We start from the raw sequence: 26335 nt of genomic DNA on the forward strand, positions 1-26335 counted from the left end.
GAAATCAAAACATTAGATTATGTTAGGAGAGTACATAGACAAAAATAACCACACAGCCATTTTCCAAGCAAGGAGATGTGTCAATAAAACCCAAAACACAGCTAAATGAAGCACTAACCTTTGACGATCTTCATCAGATGACACTCCTAGGACATCATGTTACACAATACATGTATGTTTTGTTCGATAAAGTTCATATTTATATCCAAAAACAGCATTTTACATTGGCGCATGATGTTCAGAAAATGTATTCCCACCAAAAACTTCCAGTGAATGAGCACATTAATTTACAAAAATACTCATCATAAACGTTGACAAAATACATAACAATTATTTTAAGAATTATAGATACAGTACTCCTTGATGCAAACGCTGTGTCAGATTTTAAAATAGCTTTTCGGCGAAAGCACATTTTTCAATATTCTGAGTACATAGCTCACCATCAAAGCAAGCTATACAGACACCCGCCAAGTTCTGGGGTCGCCTAAACTCAAATTAGTATTATAAATATTCTCTTACCTTTGCTGATTATCATCAGAATGCACTCCCATGACTGCTACTTCCACAAGAAATGTTGTTTTTGTTCTAAATAATCCATATTTATGTCCAAATACCTCCGTTTTGTTCGTGCGTTCAGGTCACTATCCAAAGGCATAATGCACGAGCGCATTTCGAGACACGAAAAGTCAAAATGTTCCATTACCGTTCGAAGAAGCATGTCAAACGTCGTTTACAATCAATCTTTATGGTATTTTTAACGTAAAAATGCGATAATATTCCAACCGGACAATAGCGTATTCATTCCAGAAGAAAAAGAAGGAAGGGAGCGTTGTCAGGCTCGCGCATAGCCAAGTCCTTGGTCCTCAGGCAGTCCACTCATTGACTGAGCTCCTTTTCTCTGCCCGGTTACAGGAGAATGATGAAAAACCTTTCTGAAGGCTTTTGACAGCCAATGGAAGCCTTAGGAAGTGCAACGTGACCCCACAGACACTTAAGTTTCGATAGGGATTCAAAAGAAGAACTACAATTCTCAGATCTCCCACTTCCTGGTTGGATTTTTTTCTCAGGTTTTTGCCTGCCATATGAGTTCTGTTATACTCACATACATCATTCAAACAGTTTTAGAAACTGCCGAGTGGTTTCTATCCACGTCAACTAATAATATGCATATCCTACCTTCTGAGCCTGAGTAGCAGGCAGTTTACTATGGGCATGCCTTTCATCCGGACGTGAAAATACTGCCCCCTACCCTAGAGAAGTTAACTTAGCTTTCGAAGACCTTAGAAAGGCAGGGTAGGATAGATATAGGTCTGTAGCAGTTTGAGTCTAGAGTGTCTCCCCATTTGAAGAGGGGGATGACCGCGGCAGCTTTCCAATCTTTGGGGATCTCAGACGATACGAAAGAGAGGTTGAATAGGCTAGTAATGGGGGTTGCAACAATTTCGGCGGATAATTTTAGAAAGAGAGGGTCCAGATTGTCTAGCCCGGCTGATTTGTAGGGGTCCAGATTTTGCAAATCTTTCAGAACATCAGCTATCTAGATTTGGGTGAAGGAGAAATGGGGGAGGCTTGGGCAAGTTGCTGTGGGGGGTGCAAGAATGTTGACCGGGGTAGGGGTAACTAGGTGGAAAGCATGGCCAGCCGTAGAAAAATGCTTATTGAAATTCTCAATTATCGCCGATTTATCGGTGGTGACAGTGTTTCCTAGCCTCAATGTAGTGGGCAGCTGGGAGGAGGTTCTCTTATTCTCCATGGACTTTACAGTCTCCCAGAACATTCTGTTTGCAAATTTCTGTTTGAAAAAGCTAGCCTTTGCTTTCCTAACTGCCTGTGTATATTGGTTCCTAACTTCCCTGAAAAGTTGCATATCGCGGGGGCTATTCGAAGCTAATGCAGTACGCCACCGGATGTTTTTTTGCTGGTCCAGGGCAGTCAGGCCTGGAGTGAACCAGGGGCTATATCTGTTCCTGGTTCAAATGTTTTGCAATGGGGCATGCTTATTTAAGATGGTGAGGAAAGCACTTTTAAAGAATAACCAGGCATCCTCTACTGACGGAATGAGGTCAATGTCCTTCCAGGATACCCGGGCCAGGTCGATTAGAAAGGGCTGCTCGCTGAAGTGTTTTAGGGAGCGTTTGACAGTGATGAGCGGTGGTCGTTTGACTGCGGACCCATTACAGACGCAGGCAATGAGGCAGTGATCGCTGAGATCCTGGTTGAAGACAGCAGAGGTGTATTTGGAGGGCAGGTTGGTTAGGATGATATCTATGAGGGTGCCCGTGTTTACGGATTTGGGGTTGTACCTGGTAGGTTCATTGATAATTTGTGTGAGATTGAGTGCATCAAGTTTAGATTGTAGGACGGCCGGGGTGTTAAGCATGTTCCAGTTTAGGTCACCTAACAGCACAAGCTCTAAATAAAGATGGGGGGCAATCAATTCACATATGTTGTCCAGGGCACAGCTGGGGGCAGAAGGTGGTCTATAGCAAGCGGCAACGGTGAGAGACTTGTTTATGGAAAGGTGGATTCTTAAGTAGAAGCTCAAATTGTTTGGGCACAGACCTGGATAGTAAGACAGAACTCTGCAAGCTATCTCTGCAGTAAATTGCAACTCCGCCCCCTTTGGCAGTTCTATCTTGTCGGAAAATGTTATAGTTAGGGATGGACATTTCAGGGTTTTTGGTGGTCTTCCTAAGCCAGGATTCAGACACAGCTAGGACATCCGGGTTGGCAGAGTGTGCTAAGGCAGTGAATAAAACAAACTTAGGGAGGAGGCTTCTAATGTTAACATGAATGAAACCAAGGCATTTACGGTTACAGAAGTCAACAAATGAGAGCGCCTGGGGAATGGGAGTGGAGCTAGGCACTGCAGGGCCTGGATTAGCCTCTACATCACCAGAGGACAGAGGAGGAGTAGGATAAGTGTACGGCTTAAGGCTATAAGAACTGGTCGTCTAGTACGTTCGGAACAGAAAGTAAAAGGAGCAGGTTTCTGGGCACGGTGGAATAGATTCAAGGCATAATGTACAGATAAAGGTATGGTAGGATGTGAATACAGTAGAGGTAAACCTATGCACAGAGTGACGATGAGAGAGATAATGTCCCTAGAAACATAATTTAATTCAGGTGAGGTCACCGCATGTGTGGGATGTGGAACTAAAGAGTTAACTAAGGCGTATTGAGCAGGGCTAGAGGCTCTACATTGAAATAAGGCAATAATTACTAACCAAGACAGCAATGGACAAGGCATATTGACAGTAAGGAGAGGCATGCGTATCCGAGTGATCATAGGGGTCCAGTGAGTGGCTCGGGCCAGAGACATGGCGATTCAGGCAGCTAGCGGGCCGGGGCTAGCAAAAGGGCCTTAGAGGGACGTTGCGGCGGAAGAAAGTATTTTGTAGCCCCCTCGTGCTGTTAACGTCTGCAGACCAGTCGTCGTGGATCAGCAGGGCTCCGTGTGGTAAAAGGGTCCAAGCCAATTGGCAGAATAGGTATAGTGGCCAAAGAATTTGTCCGATGGGCCTCTTAAGCTAACAGTCCGATATGCTCTAGACAGCTAGCAGGCCGCGGCTAGCAGGCTAGCAGATGGGCATTCAGGGGACGTCGCGACAGAGGAGCCAGTTGATAAACCCCCTCGGGCAAATTACGTTGGTAGTCCAGTCGTGATGGGTCGGCGGGGGTCCGGGCTGATTGTCAAAATAGGTATTGTAGCCCAAGGAGTGGCTGATGGACCTTTTCGGCTAGCCGGAAGATGGGCCTAGCAAGGCTAGCTCCAGGCTAATTGGTTCTTGCTTCGGGACAGAGAAGCAAAGAAGTTCATAAATTTATTACTGCTGAAGTGAAAGCCATCCTCCATTTGCGAATGCTGCTTTTTAGTTAGCTTTGCGACAGTGTCAAAAAGAAATTTCGGATTGTTCTTATTTTCCTCAATTAAGTTGGAAAAATAGGATGATCGTGCAGCAGTGAGGGCTCTTCGATACTGCACGGTACTGTCTTTCCAAGCTAGTCGGAAGACTTCCAGTTTAGTGTGGCGCCATTTCCGTTCCAATTTTCTGGAAGCTTGCTTCAGAGTTCGTGTATTTTCTGTATACCAGGGAGCTAGTTTCTTATGACAGATGTTTTTAATTTTTAGGGGTGCAACTGCATCTAGGGTATTGCGCAAGGTTAAATTGAGTTCCTCGGTTAGGTGGTTAACTGATTCTTGTCCTCTGACGTCCTTGGGTAGGCAGAGGGAGTCTGGAAGGGCATCAAGGAATCTTTGGGTTGTCTGAGAATTTATAGCACGACTTTTAATCTTCCTTGGTTGGGGTCTGAGCAGATTATTTGTTGCAATTGTAAACGCAATAAAATGGTGGTCCGATAATCCAGGATTATGAGGAAAAACATTAAGATCCACAACATTTATTCCATGGGACAAAACTAGGTCCAGAGTATGACTGTGGCAGTGAGTAGGTCCAGAGACATGTTGGACAAAACCCACTGAGTCGATGATGGCTCCGAAAGCCTTTTGGAGTGGGTCTGTGGACTTTTCCATGTGAATGTTAAAGTCACCAAAAATTAGAATATTATCTGCTATGGCTACAAGATCCGATAGGAATTCAGGGAACTCAGTAAGGAACACTGCATATGGCCCAGGAGGCCTGTAAACAGTAGCTATAAAAAGTGATTGAGTAGGCTGCATAGATTTCATGACTAGAAGCTCAAAAGACGAAAACGTCATTGTTTTTTTTTTTGTAAATTGAAATTTGCTATCGTAAATGTTAGCAACACCTCCGCCTTTGCCGGATGCACGGGGGGTATGGTCACTAGTGTAACCAGGGGGTGAGGCCTCATTTAACACAGTAAATTCATCAGGCTTAAGCCATGTTTCAGTCAGGCCAATCACATCAAGATTATGATCAGTGATTAGTTCATTGACTATAACTACCTTGGAAGTGAGGGATCTAACATTAAGTAACCCAATTTTGAGATGTGAAGTATCACAATCTCTTTCAATAATGGCAGGAATGGAGGAGGTCTTTATACTAGTAAGATTACTGAAGCGAACACCGCCATTTTTAATTTTGCCCAACCTAGATCGAGGCACAGACACGGTCTCAATGGGGAAAGCTGAGCTGACTACGCTAACTGTGCTAGTGGCAGACTCCACTAAGCTGGCAGGCTGGCTAACAGCCTGTTGCCTGGCCTGCACCTTATTTCATTGTGGAGCTAGAGGAGTTAGAGCCCTGTCTATGTTCGTAGATAAGATGAGAGCACCCCTCCAGCTAGGATGGAGTCCGTCACTCCTCAGCAGGCCAGGCTTGGTCCTGTTTGTGGGTGAATCCCAGAAAGAGGGCCAGTTATCTACAAATTCTATCTTTTGGGAGGGGCAGAAAACAGTTTTCATCCAGCGATTGAGTTGTGAGACTCTGCTGTAGAGCTCATCACTCCCCCTAACTGGGAGGGGGCCAGAGACAATTAATCGATGCCGACACATCTTTCTAGCTGATTTACACGCTGAAGCTATGTTGCGCTTGGTGACCTCTGACTGTTTCATCCTAACATTGTTGGTGCCGACGTGGATAACAATATCTCTATACTCTCTACACTCGCCAGTTTTAGCTTTAGCCAGCACCGTCTTTAGATTAGCCTTAACGTCGGTAGCCCTGCCCCCTGGTAAACAGTGTATGATCGCTGGATGATTAGTTTTAAGTCTAATACTGCGAGTAATGGAGTCGCCAATGACTAGGGTTTTCAATTTGTCAGAGCTAATGGTGGGAGCCGTCGGCGTCTCAGACCCCACAACGGGAGGAGCAGAGACCAGAGAAGTCTCGGCCTCCGACTCCGACTCGCTTAACGGGGAGAACCGGTTGAAAGTTTCTGTCGGCTGAATAAGCGACACCGGTTGAGCATTCCTACAGCGTTTCCCTCCAGAAGCCATGAGAAAGATGTCCGGCTGCGGGGACCGTGCGAGGGGGTTTATACTAACGTTATTATCTGTACTTGCTGGTGGCACAGACGCTGTTTCATCCTTTCCTACACTGAAATGACCCTTGCCTAGCGATTGCGTCTGAAGCTGGGCTTGCAGCACAGCTATCCTTGCCGTAAGGCGATCGTTCTCCTGTATATTATGAGTACAACGACTGCAATTAGAAGGCATCATGTTAATGTTACTTAGCTTCGGCTGTTTGAAGTCCTGACGAACCATGTCCAGATAAAACCTCCGGGGTAGGAAAGTTGAATGAAAAAAAAAAAAGTTGAGTGAGGGAAAAAGTAAAAATATACGGTAATGAAAAAGTAAAAACCGTCAGGTAGCAAAGTAAAAACGACAACAAAAAAACACAGCAGCGTAAACAAGTCTGCAAGTTGTGACCGGAAACTGAGCCGTATGCCGACCTGCCTGCACGGGCAGATGAGGGAGTGTGATGAGTCGTATGCCGACCTGATTCTGAGGGTGGTCTTGCCCTTCCCTGCCTTCAATTGTACTACTGGTCTACCCAAATCCACAACATGCTAACATGGATCACAAACAGACAAAACTCAATGTGGATTCAGATAGAGGCCCAATCATGTGGTTCATTGCCCTAAACTCAATTATATTCATGAATAACATTAGTGAAGTGGGCAACATAGCCAAAACCTTTGTGATTGACAGCACTAGCATGGAAGAACTATAGGAAATACCTTGGCATTTCCTCCCAGATATGCTCTCATTCGCCTATGTTATGCAACTCAGACTTGCCAAAAGCCCTGAGTGATGCCTCTCACCTATAGTATACAACCCAGACTTGCTAAAAGCCCTGAGGGATGCCTCTCACCTATAGTATACAACCCAGACTTGCTAAAAGCCCTGAGGGATGCCACTCACCTATAGTATACAACCCAGACTTGCTAAAAGCCCTGAGGGATGCCACTCACCTATAGTATACAACCCAGACTTGCTAAAAGCCCTGAGGGATGCCACTCACCTATAGTACACAACCCAGACTTGCTAAAAGAACTGAGCGATGCCAACTTTAATCTTTGGTGTATTCTGGGGATCAGGACCTTTTCAGATGTGTTTCATCACAACATAACTACACTGAAATCCTTTCAAGAGCTCTGCAGTGAATTCAATGTGCCAACATCATAAAAAAATTTATATCTTCAAATTAGACACGTCATTTCCTCATTCACTTCCAAGGGAGGTTTAGAGTTCAGCTGAATGAAGTTGAGACCCTTCTTGCTACAGGACAATCCATCAATGACTAAATCTCCTATATCTATAGACTCCTTTCTGAGAATGTGGGCTCCTCCTTTACTACGGTGAAAAGAATCTGGGAAAAGGATCTCTGTCTGACTATCAGTGACGAGTTATGGTGGATGTTTGCTACAAGGTATACTGCTCCTCTACTAATGTAAAAATGAAAGAATCTAATTACAAATGTTTATACACATGTTATTACACCCCAGTGAGACTCAATAGAATGAATACAGACATTTATCCTGATTGTAAAATATGTACCTCTGAAAGTGGAACCTATATGCATGTATTTTGGAGTTGTAGAGAGATTACTATATTTTGTCAATCTATACATACTGCTATACACAAAATACTAGATGTACAGTTTGATATGAACTCGTGTCTTTATGTATTGATTGCTGAGGATGTTTTTATATTTAATACATTTTAGAATAAGGCTGTAACGTAACAAAATGTGGAAAAAGTCAAGGAGTCTGGATACTTTCCGAAGGCCCTGTACATGTTGTGTAAGCTGCTGTAAAAACTCATTATTTGCTCGTTGTCTCAGCTAAAGCTGGAAATAGCTAACATGATCACAGATAGTGCTGCTGCACATTTGTTGTCTGATTGGTTTTCTATTGTATATTATTATATTATTTATGTCAGCCACATCTGTGAATGTGGAATGTGTTTTGTTTGTTGATTGGCAAAAACATGAAAACGTAATAAAACTTTAAATAAAATAACAAAAGAAATACACATCTCAGTGTTGAAATTAGGAAATTTATAACAAATGACTCAGGATGAAAATGTAAATGTCTTGTAAATATTATACTGTACAGTATCATATCTTTAATCAATGTAAAGAAACAGATTTTCGTTTTCCGACATATATTTTCTACTGTACATTGAAAAGTAGTAAACACTGTGTTGAGTATTGTGAAATAAAGCGTTAAAACACACACACACACACACACACACACACACACACACACACACACACACACACACAGACACACACACACACACACACACACACACACACACACACACACACACACACACACACACACACAGACACACACACACACACACACACACACACACACACACACACACACACACACACACACACACAAACACACACACACACACACACACACACACACTGTGATTACTGTTCATACGTGGGCAGAATGACTGACTACTAATTTCATCAACCACCATTTAGCCACACAAGTCAAAGGTCTTTCAGCTGGGGCTTGTTGACACTCTATATCACTATATGACTTATTTTTGAGAAGGCATATTTCTGTTTTACTTTGATGATGGGATTTTTTTTAATTATTAATCATTCACATAGTTCCATATGTAATGATTAGAATACTATGTTATGAATTTATTTTAAAAATTACTTTAAGCCAAAATGCAAAGGTAAATCATTTATTGGTATGAGTTGAATGCATCTTTTGTCCTGTTTGCTGTGTCACATGGTTATTATAGGACCATAGAAATCAGATAAAAGTGATCATGTGGTGAATCAGATTGATTTACCACCTCATTGTTTGGCTGCGATCTACACGTGTCCCAGTTATCACAAGGCAACGGATTACTATGAGCCAGTGAGAGCTGACTGACAGCTGGTGAGAGACGACTAACATGTACTATTTAACCTGGTAGTAAAGTCAACTTCCTGGTCTCCTTGCAGCTGAAAACCCATCAGAGTACAGAGCTGCTGATCCAGTCAGAGAACGACGGCGTCATCAATGACTGGTACAGGGCACTGATGGACACCATCAGCACACACATGAGTCCACACACACACACACACACACACACACACACACACACACACACACACACACACACACACACACACACACACACACACACACACACACACACACACACACACACAAAGTACCTGGAAGACTAGTGAACACTGTGTTGTGTAATAAAGTACCTGGAAGACTAGTGAACACTGTGTTGTGTAATAAAGTACCTGGAAGACTAGTGAACACTGTGTTGTGTAATAAAGTACCTGGAAGACTAGTGAACACTGTGTTGTGTAATAAAGTACCTGGAAGACTAGTGAACACTGTGTTGTGTAATAAAGTACCTGGAAGACTAGTGAGCACTGTGTTGTGTAATAAAGTACCTGGAAGACTAGTGAGCACTGTGTTGTGTAACAAAGTTTCAAAAGACTGGAAAAGGAACTAATCATGTCATACACATTGTCTCTCTATGTCTGTCTAAAGTAAAAGTAAAGAAGTTCTGGAAAACAGTTAAAGACCTGGAGAATAAACACTCCTCCTCAGAGCTGCCCATGTCCCTTAATGTTGATGATGTGGTTGTTACTAACAAATCCAATTTTATTGGTCACATACACATGGTTAGCAGATGTTAATGCGAGTGTAGTGAAATGCCTGTGCTTCTAGTTCCGACCGTGCAGTAATATCTAACAAGTAATCTAACAATTTCACAACAACTGCCTTATACACACAATGTAAGGGGAGGGAATAAGAATATGTACATATAAAGATATGGATGAGCGATGGCCGAACGGCATAGGCAAGGTGCAATAGATGGTATAGAGTACAGTATATACATATTTTTATTTCACTTTTATTTAACCAGGTAGGCTAGTTGAGAACAAGTTCTCATTTGCAACTGCGACCTGGCCAAGATAAAGCATAGCAATTCGACACATACAACAACACAGAGTTACACATGGAATAAACAAAACATACAGTCAATAATACAGTACAAAAAAGAAAACAAGAAGTCTATATACAGTGAGTGCAAATGAGGTAAGATAAGGAAGTTAAGGCAATAAATAGGCCATGGTGGAGAAGTAATTACAATATAGCAATTAAACACTGGAATGGTAGGTGTGCAGAAGATGAATGTGCAAGTAGAGATACTGGGATGCAAAGGAGCAAGATAAATAAATAAATACAGTATGGGGATGAGGTAGGTAGATAGATGGGCTGTTTACAGATGGGCTATGTACAGGTGCAGTGATCTGTGAGCTGCTCTGACAGCTGGTGCTTAAAGCTAGTGAGGGTGATATGAGTCTCCAGCTTCAGAGATTTTTGCAGTTCATTCCAGTCATTGGCAGCAGAGAACTGGAAGGAAAGACGACCAAAGGAGGAATTGGTTTTGGGGGTGACCAGTGAGATATACCTGATGGAATGCGTGTTACGAGTGGGTAGGCTTCTAATGTTAACATGAATGAAACCAAGGCTTTTACGGTTACAGAAGTCAACAAATGAGAGCACGTGGGGAGTGGGAATGGAGCTAGGCACTGCAGCACCTGGATTAACCTCCACATCACCAGAGGAGCAGAGGAGAAGTAGGATAAGGGTATGGCTAAAGGCTATACAAACTGTCCGTCTAGCCCATACATTTACATTTACGTAATTTAGCAGACGCTCTTATCCAGAGCGACTTACAAATTGGTGCATTCACCTTATGATATCCAGTGGAACAACCACTTTACATCTATATCAATTTATTATTTTTTTTGCGGCGGGGTGGGGGGGTTAGAAGGATTACTTTATCCTATCCCAGGTATTCCTTGATGAGGTGGGGTTTCAGGTGTCTCCGGAAGTTGGTGATTGACTCCGCTGTCCTGGCGTCGTGAGGGAGCTTGTTCCACCATTGGGGTGCCAGAGCAGCGAACAGTTTTCACTGGGCTGAGCGAGAACTGTGCTTCCACAGAGGTAGGGAGGCGAGCAGGCCAGAGGTGGATGAACGCAGTGCCCTTGTTTGGGTGTAGGGACTGATCAGAGCCTGAAGGTACGGAGGTGCCGTTCCCCTCACCTCTCCATAGGCAAGCACCATGGCCTTGTAGCAGATGCGAGCTTCAACTGGAAGCCAGTGGAGTAGCACGTTCGGAACAGAGAGTGAAAGGAGCAGGTTTCTGGGCACGATAGCATAGATTCAAGGCATAGTGTACAGACAAAGGTAAGGTAGTATGTGAGTACATTGGAGGTAAACGTATGCATTGAGTAATGATGAGAGAGATATAGTCTCTAGAGACGTTTAAATCAGGTGATGTCATCGCATATGTAGGAGGTGGAACAATACCTCTTGACGCACCTTAGGGCCAGGGGGCGCTATTGAGAATTTTGAAAAAAATAAGTGCCCATAATAAACTGCCTCCTACACAAACTCAGAAGCTAGGATATGCATATTATATATCATATAATTAGTAGATTTGGATAGAAAACACTCTAAAGTTTCTAAAACTGTTTGAATGGTGTCTGTGAGTATAACAGAACTCATATGGCAGTCAAAATCCTGAGACAAATCCTAACAGGAAGTCGAAATCTGATGTGTGGAATAATTTTTTTGCCTTTGCCTATGAAACACACAGTGAGTTAGGATTCATGTAGCACTTCCTACGACATCCACTAGATGTCAACAGTCTTTACAAAGTGGTTTGAGTCTTCTCCTGTAAAAACTGACCGAACGAGAGGCCTGGAAAGTTTGTCATAGGGGGAGGGCCATTACTACTATGAATTTTGGAAAAAATTCGTTCCCATTTTCAACGGCCTACTAATCAAACTCAGAAGCTAGGACATGCATATAGTTATTTTATATGGATAGAAAACACCCTAAAGTTTCTGAAACTGTTTGAATGGTGTCTGTGAGTATAACAGAACTCGTATGGCAGTCAAAACCCCGAGACCGATTGAACCAGGAAGTGGGATTCTGAATTGTGGACTCGACTTCACAGCCTTCCCTGTAATTCACAACGTGAAAAAATGATAATTGAGCACTTTCCAGTGCATCCACTAGATGTCCCCAGTCTTTACAAAGTGTTTTGAAGCTTCTGCTGTCGAAACTCAGTGCAGGAGACGATGTGGCAATTGGTCACAGTAGGAGGGCCATCAGCATTGTGACGTCGGCGGCCGTGTCTGCCCCCACCTTTGGAAACGTTTTGAAACACAATGAAATCGTCCCACTCGAATCTGATTGGCTCTCTTGTTGAAACAGGCCCTGAAGATTAATGTTATACAACGTTTGACATGTTTGAACAAACCTAACGAAGGGAAAATAGTCATTTTTCGTTAGCCAAGTGCCGCGCACGGATCAACATTTGGTTACAGCCTTAGGACGCGCTAACAACAGCAAGCTAATGGAACATAAAGGATGGACTTTTTCGACCGAAAATACATTTGTCGTGGACCTGGGATTCCTGGAAGTGCTTTCTGATGAAGACAACTAAAGGTGAGGGATTATTGGCAATATTATACAAGATCAGATGTGATGTGCGATTGTTCCAAGATGGCGACGAGCTAGGCTTTCTAGCTCATTTTCTGAGTATCGCATCCCCTTTTATCTCAAAGTGTGATTACCCTGTAAAGTTAATTTAAAATCTGTTATGACGGGTGTTTTCAAGAGATATTCATCTATAAATCTTAGATTGACAATATAAAAAAAAAAAATCGTTTTCGAATAGTAATTTATAAAATTGTAGCACTGTTTCCCGGGACGCATTTTATGAAAAAATAGTTAGTCAACGTCAGGTGCCGATGTAAAATGCTGTTTTTATATAGAAATATGACCTTTATTGAACAAAAGATTGCATGCTGTGTGTAACATGATGTCCTAGGTGTGTCATCTGATGAAGTTTGTAAAAGGTTAGTGCTGCATTTAGCTGTTTTTTGGTTATATGTGATGCATGTGCCTGGTCGGAAAATTCATATGATGCTACTTTTACCATGTACTCCTCTAACATAATCTAATATTGTGCTTTTCCTGTAAAACCTTTTTGAAATCGGACAACGAGGGTCGATTCAAGAGAGGTGTATCTATAAAACGATATGAGACAGTCCTATATTTGAAAAAAAAAAAATATTGAATTTCGTTATGCTAATGTCGCTAGGAGTTTTTCGCTGGAAAATGATCCCGCTAACGGGATGAGAGTCTCAAGAGGTTTTAAGGCATATTAAACCTAGGCATTGAGTAATGATGAGAGAGATATAGTCTTTAGAGACGTTTAAACCAGGTGATGTCATCGCATATGTAGGAGGTGGAACAACATGGTTGCTTAATGGATATTGAGCAGGGCTAGAGGCTCTACAGTGAAATAAGACAGTAATCACTAACCAGGACAGAAATGGATGAGGCATATTGATATTAGAGAGAGGCATGCTTAGCCAAGTGAACATATGGGTCCAGTGAGTGGTTGGGCTGACTGGGGACACGGCGATTCAGACAGTTAGCAGGGCGACGCTAAATCAAATCAAATTTATTTATATAGCTGATATACATCAGCTGATATCTCAAAGTGCTGTACAGAAACCCAGCCTAAAACCCCAAACAACAAGCAATGCAGGTGTAGAAGCACGGTGGCTAGGAAAAACTCCCTAGAAAGGCCAAAACCTAGGAAGAAACCTAGAGAGGAACCAGGCTATGAGGGGTGGCCAGTCCTCTTCTGGCTGTGCCGGGTGGAGATTATAACAGCACATGGCCTAGATGTTCAAATGTTCATAAATGACCAGCATTGTCAAATAATAATAATCACAGTAGTTGTCGAGGGTGCAACAAGTCAGTAACACAAGAGTAAGTGTCAGTTGGCTTTTTCATAGCCGATCTTTGAGAGTATCTCTACCGCTCCTGCTGTCTATAGAGAGTTGAAAACAGCAGGTCTGGGACAGGTAGCACGTCCGGTGAATAGGTCAGGGTTCCAGCAGGTCTGGGACAACAGGTCTGGGACAGGTAGCACGTCCGGTGAACAGGTCAGGGTTCCATAGCTGCAGGTAGAACAGTTGAAACTGGAGCAGCAGCACGACCAGGTGAACTGGGGACAGCAAGGAGTCAGGTAGGTAGCCAGGTAGTCCTGAGGCATGGTCCTAGGGCTCAGGTCCTCCGAGAGAGAGAAAGAAAGAAAGAAAGAGAAAGATTGAATTAGAGAGAGCATATTTAAATTCACACAGGACACCGGAAAAGACAAGAGAAATACTCCAGATGTGACAGACTGACCCTAGCCCCCCGACACATAAACTACTGCAGCATAAATACTGGAGGCTGAGACAGGAGGGGTCAGGAGACACTGTGGCCCCATACGATGAAACCCCCGGACAGGGCCAAACAGGTAGGATATAACCCCACCCACTTTGCCAAAGCACAGCATCCACACCACTGGAGGGATATCTCCAACCACCAACATACCATCCCGGGACAAGGCCGAGTATAGCCCACAAAGATCTCCGCCACGGCACAGCCCAAGGGGGGGGGGGGGGGGGGGCACCAACCCAGACAGGAAGACCACGTCAGTGACTCAACCCACTCAAGTGACACACCCCTCCCAGGGACGGCATGGAAGAACACCAGTAAGCCAGTGACTCAGCCCCCGTAATAGGGGTAGAGGCAGAGAATCCCAGTGGAAAGAGGGGAAACCGGCCAGGCAGAGACAGCAAGGGCAGTTCGTTGCTCCAGCCTTTCCATTCACCTTCACACCCCTGGGCCAGACTACACTTAATCATAGGACCTACTGAAGAGATGTGTCTTCAGTAAAGACTTAAAGGTTGAGACTGAGTCTGCGTCTCTCACATGGGTAGGCAGACTATTCCATAAAAATTGAGCTCTATAGGAGAAAGCCCTGCCTCCAGCTGTTTGCTTAGAAATTCTAGGAACAATTAGGAGGCCCGCGTCTTGTGATCGTAGCGTACGTGTAGGTATGTACGGCAGGACCAAATCGGAAAGATAGGTAGGAGCAAGCCCATGTAATGCTTTGTAGGTTAGCAGTAAAACCTTGAAATCAGCCCTTGCCTTAACAGGAAGCCAGTGTAGGGAGGCTAGCACTGGAGTAATATGATCAAATTTTTTGGTTCTAGTCAGGATTCTAGCAGCCGTATTTAGCACTAACTGAAGTTTATTTTGTGCTTTATCCGGGTAGCCGGAAAGTAGAGCATTGCAGTAGTCCAACCTAGAAGTAACAAAGGCATGGATTAATTTTTCTGTGTCATTTTTGGACAGAAAGTTTCTGATTTTTGCAATGTACGTAGATGGAAAAAAGCTGTCCTTGAAACAGTCTTGATATGTTCTTCAAAAGAGAGATCAGGGTCCATAGTAACGCTGAGGTCCTTCACAGTTTTATTTGAGACGACTGTACAACCATCCAGATTAATTGTCAGATTCAACAGAAAATCTCTTTGTTTCTTGGGACCTAGAATAAGCATCTCTGTTTTGTCTGAGTTTAAGAGTAGAAAGTTTGCAGCCATCCACTTCCTTATGTCTGAGACACAGGCTTCTAGCGAGGGCAATTTTGGGGCTTCACCCCAAAATTGAAATATACAGCTGTGTGTCATCCGCACAGCAGTGAAATTTAACATTATGTTTTCGAATGACATCCCCAAGGGGTAAAATATATAGTGAAAACAATAGTGGTCCTAAAACGGAACCTTGAGGAACACCGAAATTTACAGTTGATTTGTCAGAGGACAAACCATTCACAGAGACAAACTGATATCTTTCCGACAGATAAGACCTAAACCAGGCCAGAACTTGTCCATGTAGACCAATTTGGGTTTCCAATCTCTCCAAAAGAATGTGGTGATCGATGGTATCAAAAGCAGCACTAAGATCTAGGAGCACGAGGACAGACGCAGAACCTCGGTCTGACGTCATTAAAAGGTCATTTACCACCTTCACAAGTGCAGTCTCAGTGCTATGATGGGGTCTAAAACCAGACTGAAGCGTTTCGTGTACATTGTTTGCTAACAAGCTAACTGTTAGTAGGCTGGGGCTAAACAAGCTAGCAGTTAGCAGACCGGGGCTGGCAAGCTAGCAGTTAGCAGACCGGGTTAGCAAGCAAGCAGTTGGCAGACCGGGGATAGCAGTTAGCAGACTGGGGCAAGCAAGCTAGCAGTTAACAGACCGGGGCTAGCAAGTTAGCCTTTGAGGGATGTCGCGATGGGGGTAAGTCTGTTTTTGCCTCTTCGTCGATAGACCAGTCGTGGAATTAGTAGGGTTCCAAGTAGATCTAGGTAGCTAGTAGGCGGCGATTAGCATAATGGGCCTTCAGCGGACATCGCGTCTGAGGAGCCTGTTGGAATCCTCGGGCATATTATGTTGGTATTCCACTCGTAGAGGATCGGCGGGGTTCCGTGCCCCGTATCGGCAGTAGAAGGGGTCCGGATATTGTAGCCCAGGAGTGGGCTTCGGTGGTAGCACAGGAGCCCTGGCCGGGCTAGCTTCAGGCTAATTGGTGCTTGCTCCGAGATGGAAACGCTAGCCAGGAGTAGTCACCCGGGATTGCGGTTAGATAGTTGCGAAGATCCAGATGAAAATGTTCCGAGTTTGCGGTAGGAATCCGGAGATATGGGGGGAAAAAATAAATAAGAATAATAGGTCCGTTATGCTCTGGTTTGAGTCACGTTGTTCGAACTGGCGAGAGCTTTACGAGCTAAAGGTTAGCTGACGACCGCTAGCAATGGTTTGCTGACTGATAGCTGGTAGGTAGTTAGCTGGCTAGCTTCAGTTGAGGGATTCCAGATCCGAAGTAAATAGAAGTACTTTAGAAAAAAACAGATCCACGCCACATTGTGTGAGGCGGGTTGCAGGAGAGTATTTAGAAGTTGAGGTTTATGAAAATATTTTTAAAAGATATGAGAAGAAAAATATGTAAAAAGATATTTACAAGGGACACGACAGGACAAAGACGTCTGACTGCTACGCCATCTTGGATTCGAATATGAGATGAATAATGTAAGGTATGTAAACAATACATAAAGTGGCATTGTTTAAGTGACTAGTGATACATTTTTTTATTATTAATTATTAACGTGGCTAGAGATTGAGTTTGTATGTTGGCAGCAGCCACTCAATGTTAGTGATGGCTGTTTAATAGTCTGATGGCCTTGAGATAGAAGCTGTTTTTCAGTCTTTCAGTCCCAGCTTTGATGCACCTGTACTGACCTCACCTTCTGGATGATAGTGGGGTGAACAGGCAGTGGCTCGAGTGGTTTGGCCTTCCTGTGACATCAGGTGGTGTAGGTGTCCTGGAGGGCAGGTAGTTTGCCCCCGGTGATGCGTTGTGCAGACCTCACTACCCTCTGGAGAGCCTTACGGTTGTGGGCGGAGCAGTTGCCGTACCAGGCGGTGATACAGCCCGACAGAATGCTCTCGATTGTGCATCTGTAAAAGTTTGTGAGTGTTTTTGGTGACAAGCCAAATTTCTTCAGCATCCTGAGGTTGAAAAGGTGCTGTTGCGCCTTCTTCACCACGCTGTCTGTGTGGGTGGACCATTTCATTTTGTCTGTGATGTGTACGCTGAGGAACTTCAAACTTTCCACCTTCTCAACTACTCTTCACTTCCAAACCTAATGATTAGAAGACTATATTATGAGGTAATAACCAATGAGACCAAAAGCCAAAGGTCATTATATTATAAACCTGCTATTGACATTTAGACATTCTATGTTCTGTTTGCTGTGTCACATGGTTATTACAGGACCACAGAAATCATATAAAAGTGATTATGAGGTGAATCAGTTTGATTTATCACCTTGTTGTTAGGCTTCATATCTACACGTGTCCCAGTTATCACCAGGTCATGGTTTAAGAGGACAGGATATAAAAGGGACAACTGAGACTCCAAAATAACAGCAGAAATAACCACAAGAAGAGGAAATCATCACCCAGGAATGAGAATGAAGAGTGTTGTATCTCTGCTGGTGTTGCTGCACTGCTGTCTGTCTGGAGCCCAGGTCCACAAAGACAGAGATGGAGTCGGTGTGAATGAGATCCAGCAGGTTGACTATGAGGACAGAGAGAGCAGAGGGAATGACATTCAGACTGACAAACAGAGAGCTGAAGCTGCATTAACACACAGCCAGCAAACCTGCCAGCCTGACATCCACACTGTGCTGAGAGAGATGAGCACCATGATGGCAGAGCAGAGAGTTGAGCTGAGACACACAAAGACTGAACTGGGAGCCATGGAGGCCCGACTGAGAGCCAGTGAGAGCCGTTTGACAGCAAGTGAGAGTCTGGTGGAGGAACTGAAAGTTCAGCTGAAATCCAAAGTGGAGGAACTGAGCAAAATGAATGAAGGTAAATCAGAATAATCTCTTTCATAGCTGTTGATATAACACAAATGTCTTAATCTGAGTCTAGGTACAGACCCAAACTGTATTTTATACTAATTAAGATGACATCATGGGTCATTTATACTAAATCTCACTGACTTGTTTATTGTTCATGTATCTGATTTCAGCACAAGCAGTGAAACTAAACTCCATGGAGACTCGTTCTAACATCACTGAGAGCCATGTTGAAGTTCTGAAGAGAAACAGTCAAGGTAATGGGAGGAATTTTAAGTACTAGTTCTGACAGTATTTATATATATATATATGGTCTGAATGACTGACCTTATAGTTGATAACATGTCTAATCTACACCAACTAGTGTCCAGTTAGATAAAGTAGTGTTGACTCATCTCTGTCCCACAGACAGGAAGGTGGCTTTCTCAGCTTCACTAGCAGCACCTGGTCAATAAGGACACACTGGACCCTTCAACACTGGAATCACCCTGGTCTACAGAAATATCTACTCAAACATTGGCAATGCTTATAACCCCACTACAGGTACATTATATTCATATCATCAGTATTTATAAGTCTGTGTGAAAACATAGTTATTAATAATCCTCTGTCCTCATATCATCTCTGATGACTGTTTCTATGTGAATGTTGTGTTCTGATACAGGGATCTTCACAGCACCAGTGAGAGGACTCTACCTGTTCAGGTTTTACATCTATGGATGGGGTGAGAGTTCAGTTGCTACATCTGCAGTCTTGCATAAGAATGGACATCATATAGCTATTGCACATGCTGACCATTCTAGTGGTGGTATTAATTCCTCCAATGGAGTGTCACTGCTGCTGGAGGTAGGAGATGTGATCTACATGCATCTCTGGGCTGGGAGAAAGATATATGATAATGAAAGTCACCACAGCACCTTCAGTGGGCATCTACTCTTCACCATGTAGGAGGGTTGGTAAAATACTACCTGATGGGGTGTGTTGTCTTTGTCATGTCAATATTAGGCAACACTTGACGCCCAGCGTCATTACACGGTCATAGCCATGTCATAATGTGTCTTAACAGGTAACAACATGTCATAACCTGTTATAATATGTTCTTAACACTGTAATGACACGTATATATTGAGACCTGTTGTGCCATATATTGCATTATTTTATGGCTGGTTATGACACCCACAAAAGAGTGTTAAAACCCACTAAACCAGCCACACAAGGCAAAACATTCCATTACACCAAAGTCTACTTTTTTATTTATTTATTTTACCGTTATTTAACCAGGTAAGTTGACTGAGAACACATTCTCATTTACAGCAATGACCTGGGGAATAGTTTCAGGGGAGAGGAGGGGGATGAATGAGCCAATTGTAAGCTGGGGATGATTAGACAGCCGTGATGGTATGAGTGCCAGATTGGGAATTTAGCCAGGACACCGGGGTTAACACCCCTACTCTTACGATAAGTGCAATGGGATCTTTAATGACCTCAGAGAGTCAGGACACCCGTTTAACGTCCCATCCGAAAGACGGCACCCTACACAGGACAGTGTCCCCAATCACTGCCCTGGTGCATTGGGATATTTTTTAGACCAGAGGAAAGAGTGCCTCCTACTGGCCCTCCAATACCACTTCCAGCAGCATCTGGTCTCCCATCCAGGGACTGACCAGGACCAACCCTGCTTAGCATCAGAAGCAAGCCAGCAGTTGGATGCAGGGTGGTATGCTGCTGTCATACTTGTCAACAGTATGTTTATGTTATATTCATTTTTTAATTGACCGTATTAAATTATGGTTGTAAATGCACACACATTGATGTCAGACATGCCCTGTTGCTGATGAATGGGATGATATAAGGGCATGTACGTGATAGGCCAATCTGGTTTATATGTTTATGATGGTCATAATGCTTCCTGACAGTTTCATAAAGTGTATTTTCTTAGTCCAAGTAAAGTGAGACAGGATGGCCACAATGCTTCATGACAGTGTCATGAAGTGTAATTTCTACAAGTATTTAAAATATGATGAAATAAAAACATGACTTTAAAGAAGTCATTACAACTACAACGAAGGATTGGAGAAAAAAACGTTCAAACATAATGAAACTTCCTGGCAGGGAAAAACATTATTTGAATAAATGTGGGTTTTGACACTCTTACGAAGGTGTCATAACCAGCCATAAAATAATGCAATATACAGTATGTTACAACAGGTGTAAATATATGGGTCATGACAGGTTATGACAAGTTGAGTCAGCTGTTATGACATATTATGACATGGTTATGACAGTGTTAAAACATGTTATGACACTGGGTGTCAAGTAAAGTGTTACCCAATATTATAATGTAGCTACAAATTGTGTTGAATAAATGCTGATTTTAGATCATTTATGTCATGCAATTTCTCCTAAAGCCCCTAGAAGACTAGTGAACACTGTGTTGTGTAATAAAGTACATGGAAGACTAGTGAACACTGTGTTGTGTAATAAAGTACCTGGAAGACTAGTGAACACTGTGTTGTGTAATAAAGTATCAAACGACTGGAATAATAACTTATCATGTCATACACATTCTTCTGTCTCTGTGACTCTTTCTCGGTGTCTCTCTCTTCTCTCCTTTCTGTGTCTGTCTCTCTCTCACACACACATTTGTGCACAGGTGAGCACTGATACCTTCAACCAAAATCATGTAAACATTGACACCATCCATGAACACAAGATAAACGACGTTCAGATGTGGCTTGTTGATACTGTACGTCACGATCGTCGTCGGGTGATGAGGAAGCGGACCAAAACGCAGCTGGGAGCGAACACATGTTTATTGAAACACGAAAATAAACACGTATCCAAAACACAACAAAGAATAGACGAACCGTTACTTGCTCAAAACACAAAGAGACAACACCCCACAAACAGCGTGGGGGAAAAGGAACTTAAATGTGATCCCAATCAGAGGCAACTAGCGACAGCTGTCTCTGATTGGGAATCGACAGAACCCAACATAGAAATTAGCCACATAGAGCTAAACCAAGGCTATAACGAAAAGATAGAAAACAAACCAAGGAAAAATACCCAACATGACACACCCTGACCAAAATACCCGAGTTCACCTGGTCAGGGCGTGACAGTACCCCCCTCCCAACGGTGCGTACTCCCGGCGCACCAAACTTAAGTCTATTAGGGGGGGGACCCGGGTGGGTGCCTCACCCTCGGTGGAGGCTCTGGCCCCGGGCGTGTTCTTTCCCCCGCCTCCACCTTAGCCCTACCCCTCTGGCCCGGACTGGACCACTGTGGAGCGGCATGCCCAGGCTCCGGAGCGGAGCCGTCGACCGGAACAGGATTGGGCACCGGTGGACCGGACACGGGCCGTGCCGGACTGGGAACACGCACCACTGGCTTGGTGCGGGCAGCAGGAACGGGCCGGGCCGGGCCGGACTGGGAACACGCACCACTGGCTTGGTGCGGGGAGCAGGAACGGGCCGGGCCGGACTGGGAACACGCACCACTGGCTTGGTGCGGGCAGCAGGAACGGGCCGGGCCGGACTGGGAACACGCACCACTAACCTGGTGCGGGGAACAGGAACGGGCCGGACAGGACTGTGGACACGCACCGTGGGCTTGGTGCGGGGAGCAGGGACGGGCCGGACAGGACTGTGGACACGCACCGTGGGCTTGGTGCGGGGAACAGGAACAGGCCGGACAGGACTGTGGACACGCACCGTGGGCTTGGTGCTGGAAACAGGAATGGGCCGGACAGGACTGGGGACACGCACCCTGGGCTTGGTGCGGGGATCAGGGACGGGGCGTACCGGGCTAGCGACCCACACCACTGGATAGGTGCTGTGAGCAGGGACGGGCCGTACCAGACTAAGGACACGCACCTTGGGCTTGGTGCGGGGAGCAGGGACGTGGCATACCGGGCTAGCGACCCACACCACTGGATAGGTGCGGGGAGCAGGGACGGGCCGTACCAGACTAGGGACACGCACCTTAGGCTTGGTGCGGGGAGCAGGGACGGGGCGTACCGGGCTAGCGACCCACACCACTGGATAGGTGCGGGGAGCAGGGAAGGGCCGTACCAGACTAGGGACACGCACCTTGGGCTTGGTGCGGGGAGCAGGGACGGGGCGTACCGGGCTAGCGACCCACACCACTGGATCGGTGCGGGGAGCAGGGACAGGCCGTACCAGACTAGGGACACGCACCTTGGGCTTGGTGCGGGGAGCAGGGACGGGGCTTACCGGGCTAGCGACACGCACCCTGGGCTTGATGCGGGGAGCAGGGACGGGCCGGACAGGACTGTGGACACACACAGTGGGCTTGGTGCGTGGCACAGGAACGGGCCGGACAGGACTGGGGACATGCACTGTGGACTTGGTGCGGGGAGCAGGGACGGGCCAGACAGGACTGTGAACACGCACTGGTGAACTGAAGCGTGGAGCCGGTTTAGCCACTCGTCCTGGCTGGATGCCCATCCTAGCACGGCATGTGCTGGGCATGTCCACCGGACGCACCGGGCTGTGCGGGCGCACTGGCGACACAGCGCGCAACTCCGCTTCCCATGGCTCCTCCTCCAGATCTTCCCTCAGCAGGTCCTCAATCAACCGCCTCATCTTCGTCTCCTCCTCCGCCGTCATCCCCCACGAGAGCAGTGGTCTGGGCTCTTCCTCTGCCCTTCCGGACCACCCCATTAGCCCCCCCCAAAAAAATTATTGGGGGTGTCTTCCGGGCCTCCTCGACCGATGCCTGCGACCCCGTCTGCTGGCCGGCGTCTCCTCCATCGCCTGGGTCTCCCTCTTCGCCCAGGGTCCTCCATCGTCAGCGTCCCTCTTTATCGGTCTCCTATGCCTGACGGCTTGCTCCTCTGCCGTCAACAGGTCCCATCTAAGGAGGGCGTCGATTAGCGCTTCCTCCTCCTCACGCTGCTTGGTCCAGTATTGGTGGGGTGTTCTGTCACGATCGTCGTCGGGTGATGAGGAAGCGGACCAAAACGCAGCTGGGAGTGAACACATGTTTATTGAAACACGAAAATAAACACGTATCCAAAACACAACAAAGAATAGACGAACCGTTACTTGCTCAAAACACAAAGAGACAACACCCCACAAACAGCGTGGGGGAAAAGGAACTTAAATGTGATCCCAATCAGAGGCAACTAGCGACACCTGTCTCTGATTGGGAATCGACAGAACCCAACATAGAAATTAGCCACATAGAGCTAAACCAAGGCTATAACGAAAAGATAGAAAACAAACCAAGGAAAAATACCCAACATGACACACCCTGACCAAAATACCCGAGTTCACCTGGTCAGGGCGTGACACTGTATATGATTATATGAGTTTTGCTGAGAGGGCACATTTCTGTTTTACTTTGTTGATGAAAAATATAATTCAAAATCATTCATTCATTTCAAACCTAATGATTAGAAGACTATTGTGAGGTAATAACCAATGAGACCAAAAGGCAAAGGTCAGAGAGCCGACTGACAGCCGGTGAGAGCCGACTGACAGACGGTGAGAGCCGACTGACAGCCGGTGAGAGCCGACTGACAGCCGGTGAGAGCCGACTGACAGACGGTGAGAGCCGACTGACAGACGGTGAGAGCCGACTGACAGCCAGTGTGAGCCGACTGACAGCCAGTGAGAGCTAGGTGGAGGAACTGATCAAAATGAATGAAGGTAAACCAGAATGATCTCTTTCATAGCTGTTGTTATTACACAAAGGTCTTAATCCTAGTCTAGGTACAGACCCAAAGTCTATTTTATACTATTTAAGATGACATCATGAGTCATTTATACTAAATCTCACTGACTTGTTTATTGTTCATGTATCTGATTTCAGCACAAGCAGTGAAACTAAACTCCATGGATACTCGTTCTAACATCACTGAGAGCCACGTTGAAGTTCTGAAGAGAAACAGTCAAGGTAATGGGAGGAAAATGAAGTATTAGTTCTGACAGTATTAATATATATATATATGGTCTGAATGACTGACCTTATTCTTGATATCATGTCTAATCTACACGACCTGGTGTCCAGTTAGATAAAGTAGTGTTGACTCATCTCTGTCCCACAGACAGGAAGGTGGCTTTCTCAGCCTCACTAGCAGCACCTGGTCAATAAGGACACACTGGACCCTTCAACACTGGAATCACCCTGGTCTACAGAAATATCTACTCAAACATTGGCAATGCTTATAACCCCACTACAGGTCCACTTTATTCATATAATCAGTATTCATAAGTCTGTGAAACATAGTTATTAATAATCCTCTGTCCTCGTATCATCTCTGATGACTGTTTCTATGTGAATGTTGTGTTCTGATACAGGGATCTTCACAGCACCAGTGAGAGGACTCTACCTCTTCAGGTTTTACATCTATGCAGGGGGTGATAGTTCAGTTTATACATCTGCACTCTTGCATAAGAATGGATATCATATAGCTATTTGTCACGGCTGTCGTAGAGATTAGACCAAGGCGCAGCGGGTTGCGTGCTCATAATTATTTTATTTATAAAGTGAACACAAAAAAACAATAAACAAAGAACGACAGACCGACATTTCGCAGGCTATAATAACAGCAGTGCAAAATACAACTACCCACCAACAAACAGGTGAAAACAAGCTCCTTAAGTATGACTCTCAATCAGAAACAACGATGTACAGCTGTTCCTGATTCAGAGCCACTCCCGGCCAACAAAGAAATACACAACATAGAAAACCTAGAATACCAAAACAAGAACATACACCAAAAACCCCGGAACACATAAATACAATACCCCTCTACATACACACAACCCCCGAACCACATAAAACAAATACCCCCTGCCACGCCCTGACCAAACTACAATAACAAATAACCCCTATTACTGGTCAGGACATGACACTATTGTACATGCTGTACAAGCTACTGGTGGAATGAATTCCTCCAATGGAGTGTCACTGCTGCTGGAAGTAGGAGATGTGGTCAACATGTATCTCTGGGCTGGGAGAAAGATATATGATGATGCAAATCGCCACAGTACCTTCAGTGGTCACCTGCTCTTCACTATGTAGGAGGATTATTGAAGGACTGTATGAGTTATCTGTACAGGAAAATATTCAGACATTTTAACAACATTGTCTTAGTGTTGAAAGTTCTCCATTTACTCTCTAACAGTTCAAACTAAGGTAGTTCTCAAGGAGAAAAGTAGGTGAAATGAACAAGATTTTAAAAAAAACATATCGTATCCAAGTTTTCAAAATAGAAAAATAATTTAAAAAATATACTCAAAATGAAAATATTAATGTCATGTTGTCACGAGAATTTTCAATCCCAATGATGATAACTAACAATTATTTAAGCTTTGACCAATCCCCGAGGTTTGTAAGACCCTGGGTTTAATAATAATTAGGCAAAGACTCAGCTTTTGAAAAAGGTTCGTAAAGTTTTTTTCAGAGAACGTTCTAAAGTCAAAAATGCAAAGACATTACATTTTATAACTCCCATTTCCCCCACCTCCTTACACGCACATACAGACACACAAACAGTAGGTGGGCTGTATCTTTTCCCACAATCCGCATTCCTCGTTTATCACTACCAGGCTGGCAGTTCTATCCTCCCGAGATTAGAGGGACCTTGACAGGACTCCCTTTCCTGTCGTAAGTTTCTTAGAGTTCCAACCAGGTCAGGTCATGAATAGTTTAATTGTCCTCTGTATTTTCTTAGTCACACACATTTCTCTCCCTTACTGGTCTTGACCAAACCTTATTGGACTTAAGTTTATCACTTTATGTGACGATCATCGTAAGGAGTAGACCAAGGTGCAGCGTGGTGAGTGCTCATGACAAATATTTATTTGAACTCAGAACACTAAAACAAAACAACAAACAATGGAAAACAAACGTCACGTTCTGCAGGCTATACTAAGCTGTACAAAAACAATATCCCACACAGAAGGAGGGAAAAAGGGCTGCCTAAGTATGATTCCTAATCAGAGACAACGATAGACAGCTGCCTCTGATTAGGAACCATACTCGGCTCAACACAAAGAAATAGAAAACATAGAACAGATCATAGAAATACAACAACCTAGAT

The 26335-nt window shown here is 44.6% G+C and overlaps 2 protein-coding genes across 2 annotated transcripts in view; both read left to right on the forward strand.

Moving 5' to 3' along the window:
* The window catches only part of LOC115156469 (uncharacterized), a 39815-nt gene extending 30356 nt beyond the window's left edge, over positions 1 to 9459 (forward strand). The window contains exon 6 of the mRNA XM_029703890.1: positions 9122 to 9459. Coding sequence (XP_029559750.1) covers positions 9122 to 9421 — 300 coding nt within the window. The 3' untranslated portion in view covers positions 9422 to 9459. The remainder of the gene's footprint in view (positions 1 to 9121) is intronic.
* A 14467-nt stretch (positions 9460 to 23926) lies between these two features.
* Positions 23927 to 25452, forward strand: LOC115156471 (complement C1q-like protein 2). The gene is made up of 5 exons (XM_029703891.1): positions 23927 to 23936; positions 24100 to 24183; positions 24383 to 24469; positions 24588 to 24719; positions 25166 to 25452. The coding sequence occupies exons 1-5, from the start codon at positions 23927 to 23929 to the stop codon at positions 25312 to 25314; spliced, it is 462 nt and encodes a 153-aa protein (XP_029559751.1). The 3' UTR covers positions 25315 to 25452.
* The last annotated feature ends 883 nt before the right edge of the window (positions 25453 to 26335 follow it).

The sequence above is a fragment of the Salmo trutta genome, chromosome 21 (assembly GCF_901001165.1).
Source record: "Salmo trutta chromosome 21, fSalTru1.1, whole genome shotgun sequence".
Taxonomy (NCBI): Eukaryota; Metazoa; Chordata; class Actinopteri; order Salmoniformes; family Salmonidae; genus Salmo; species Salmo trutta.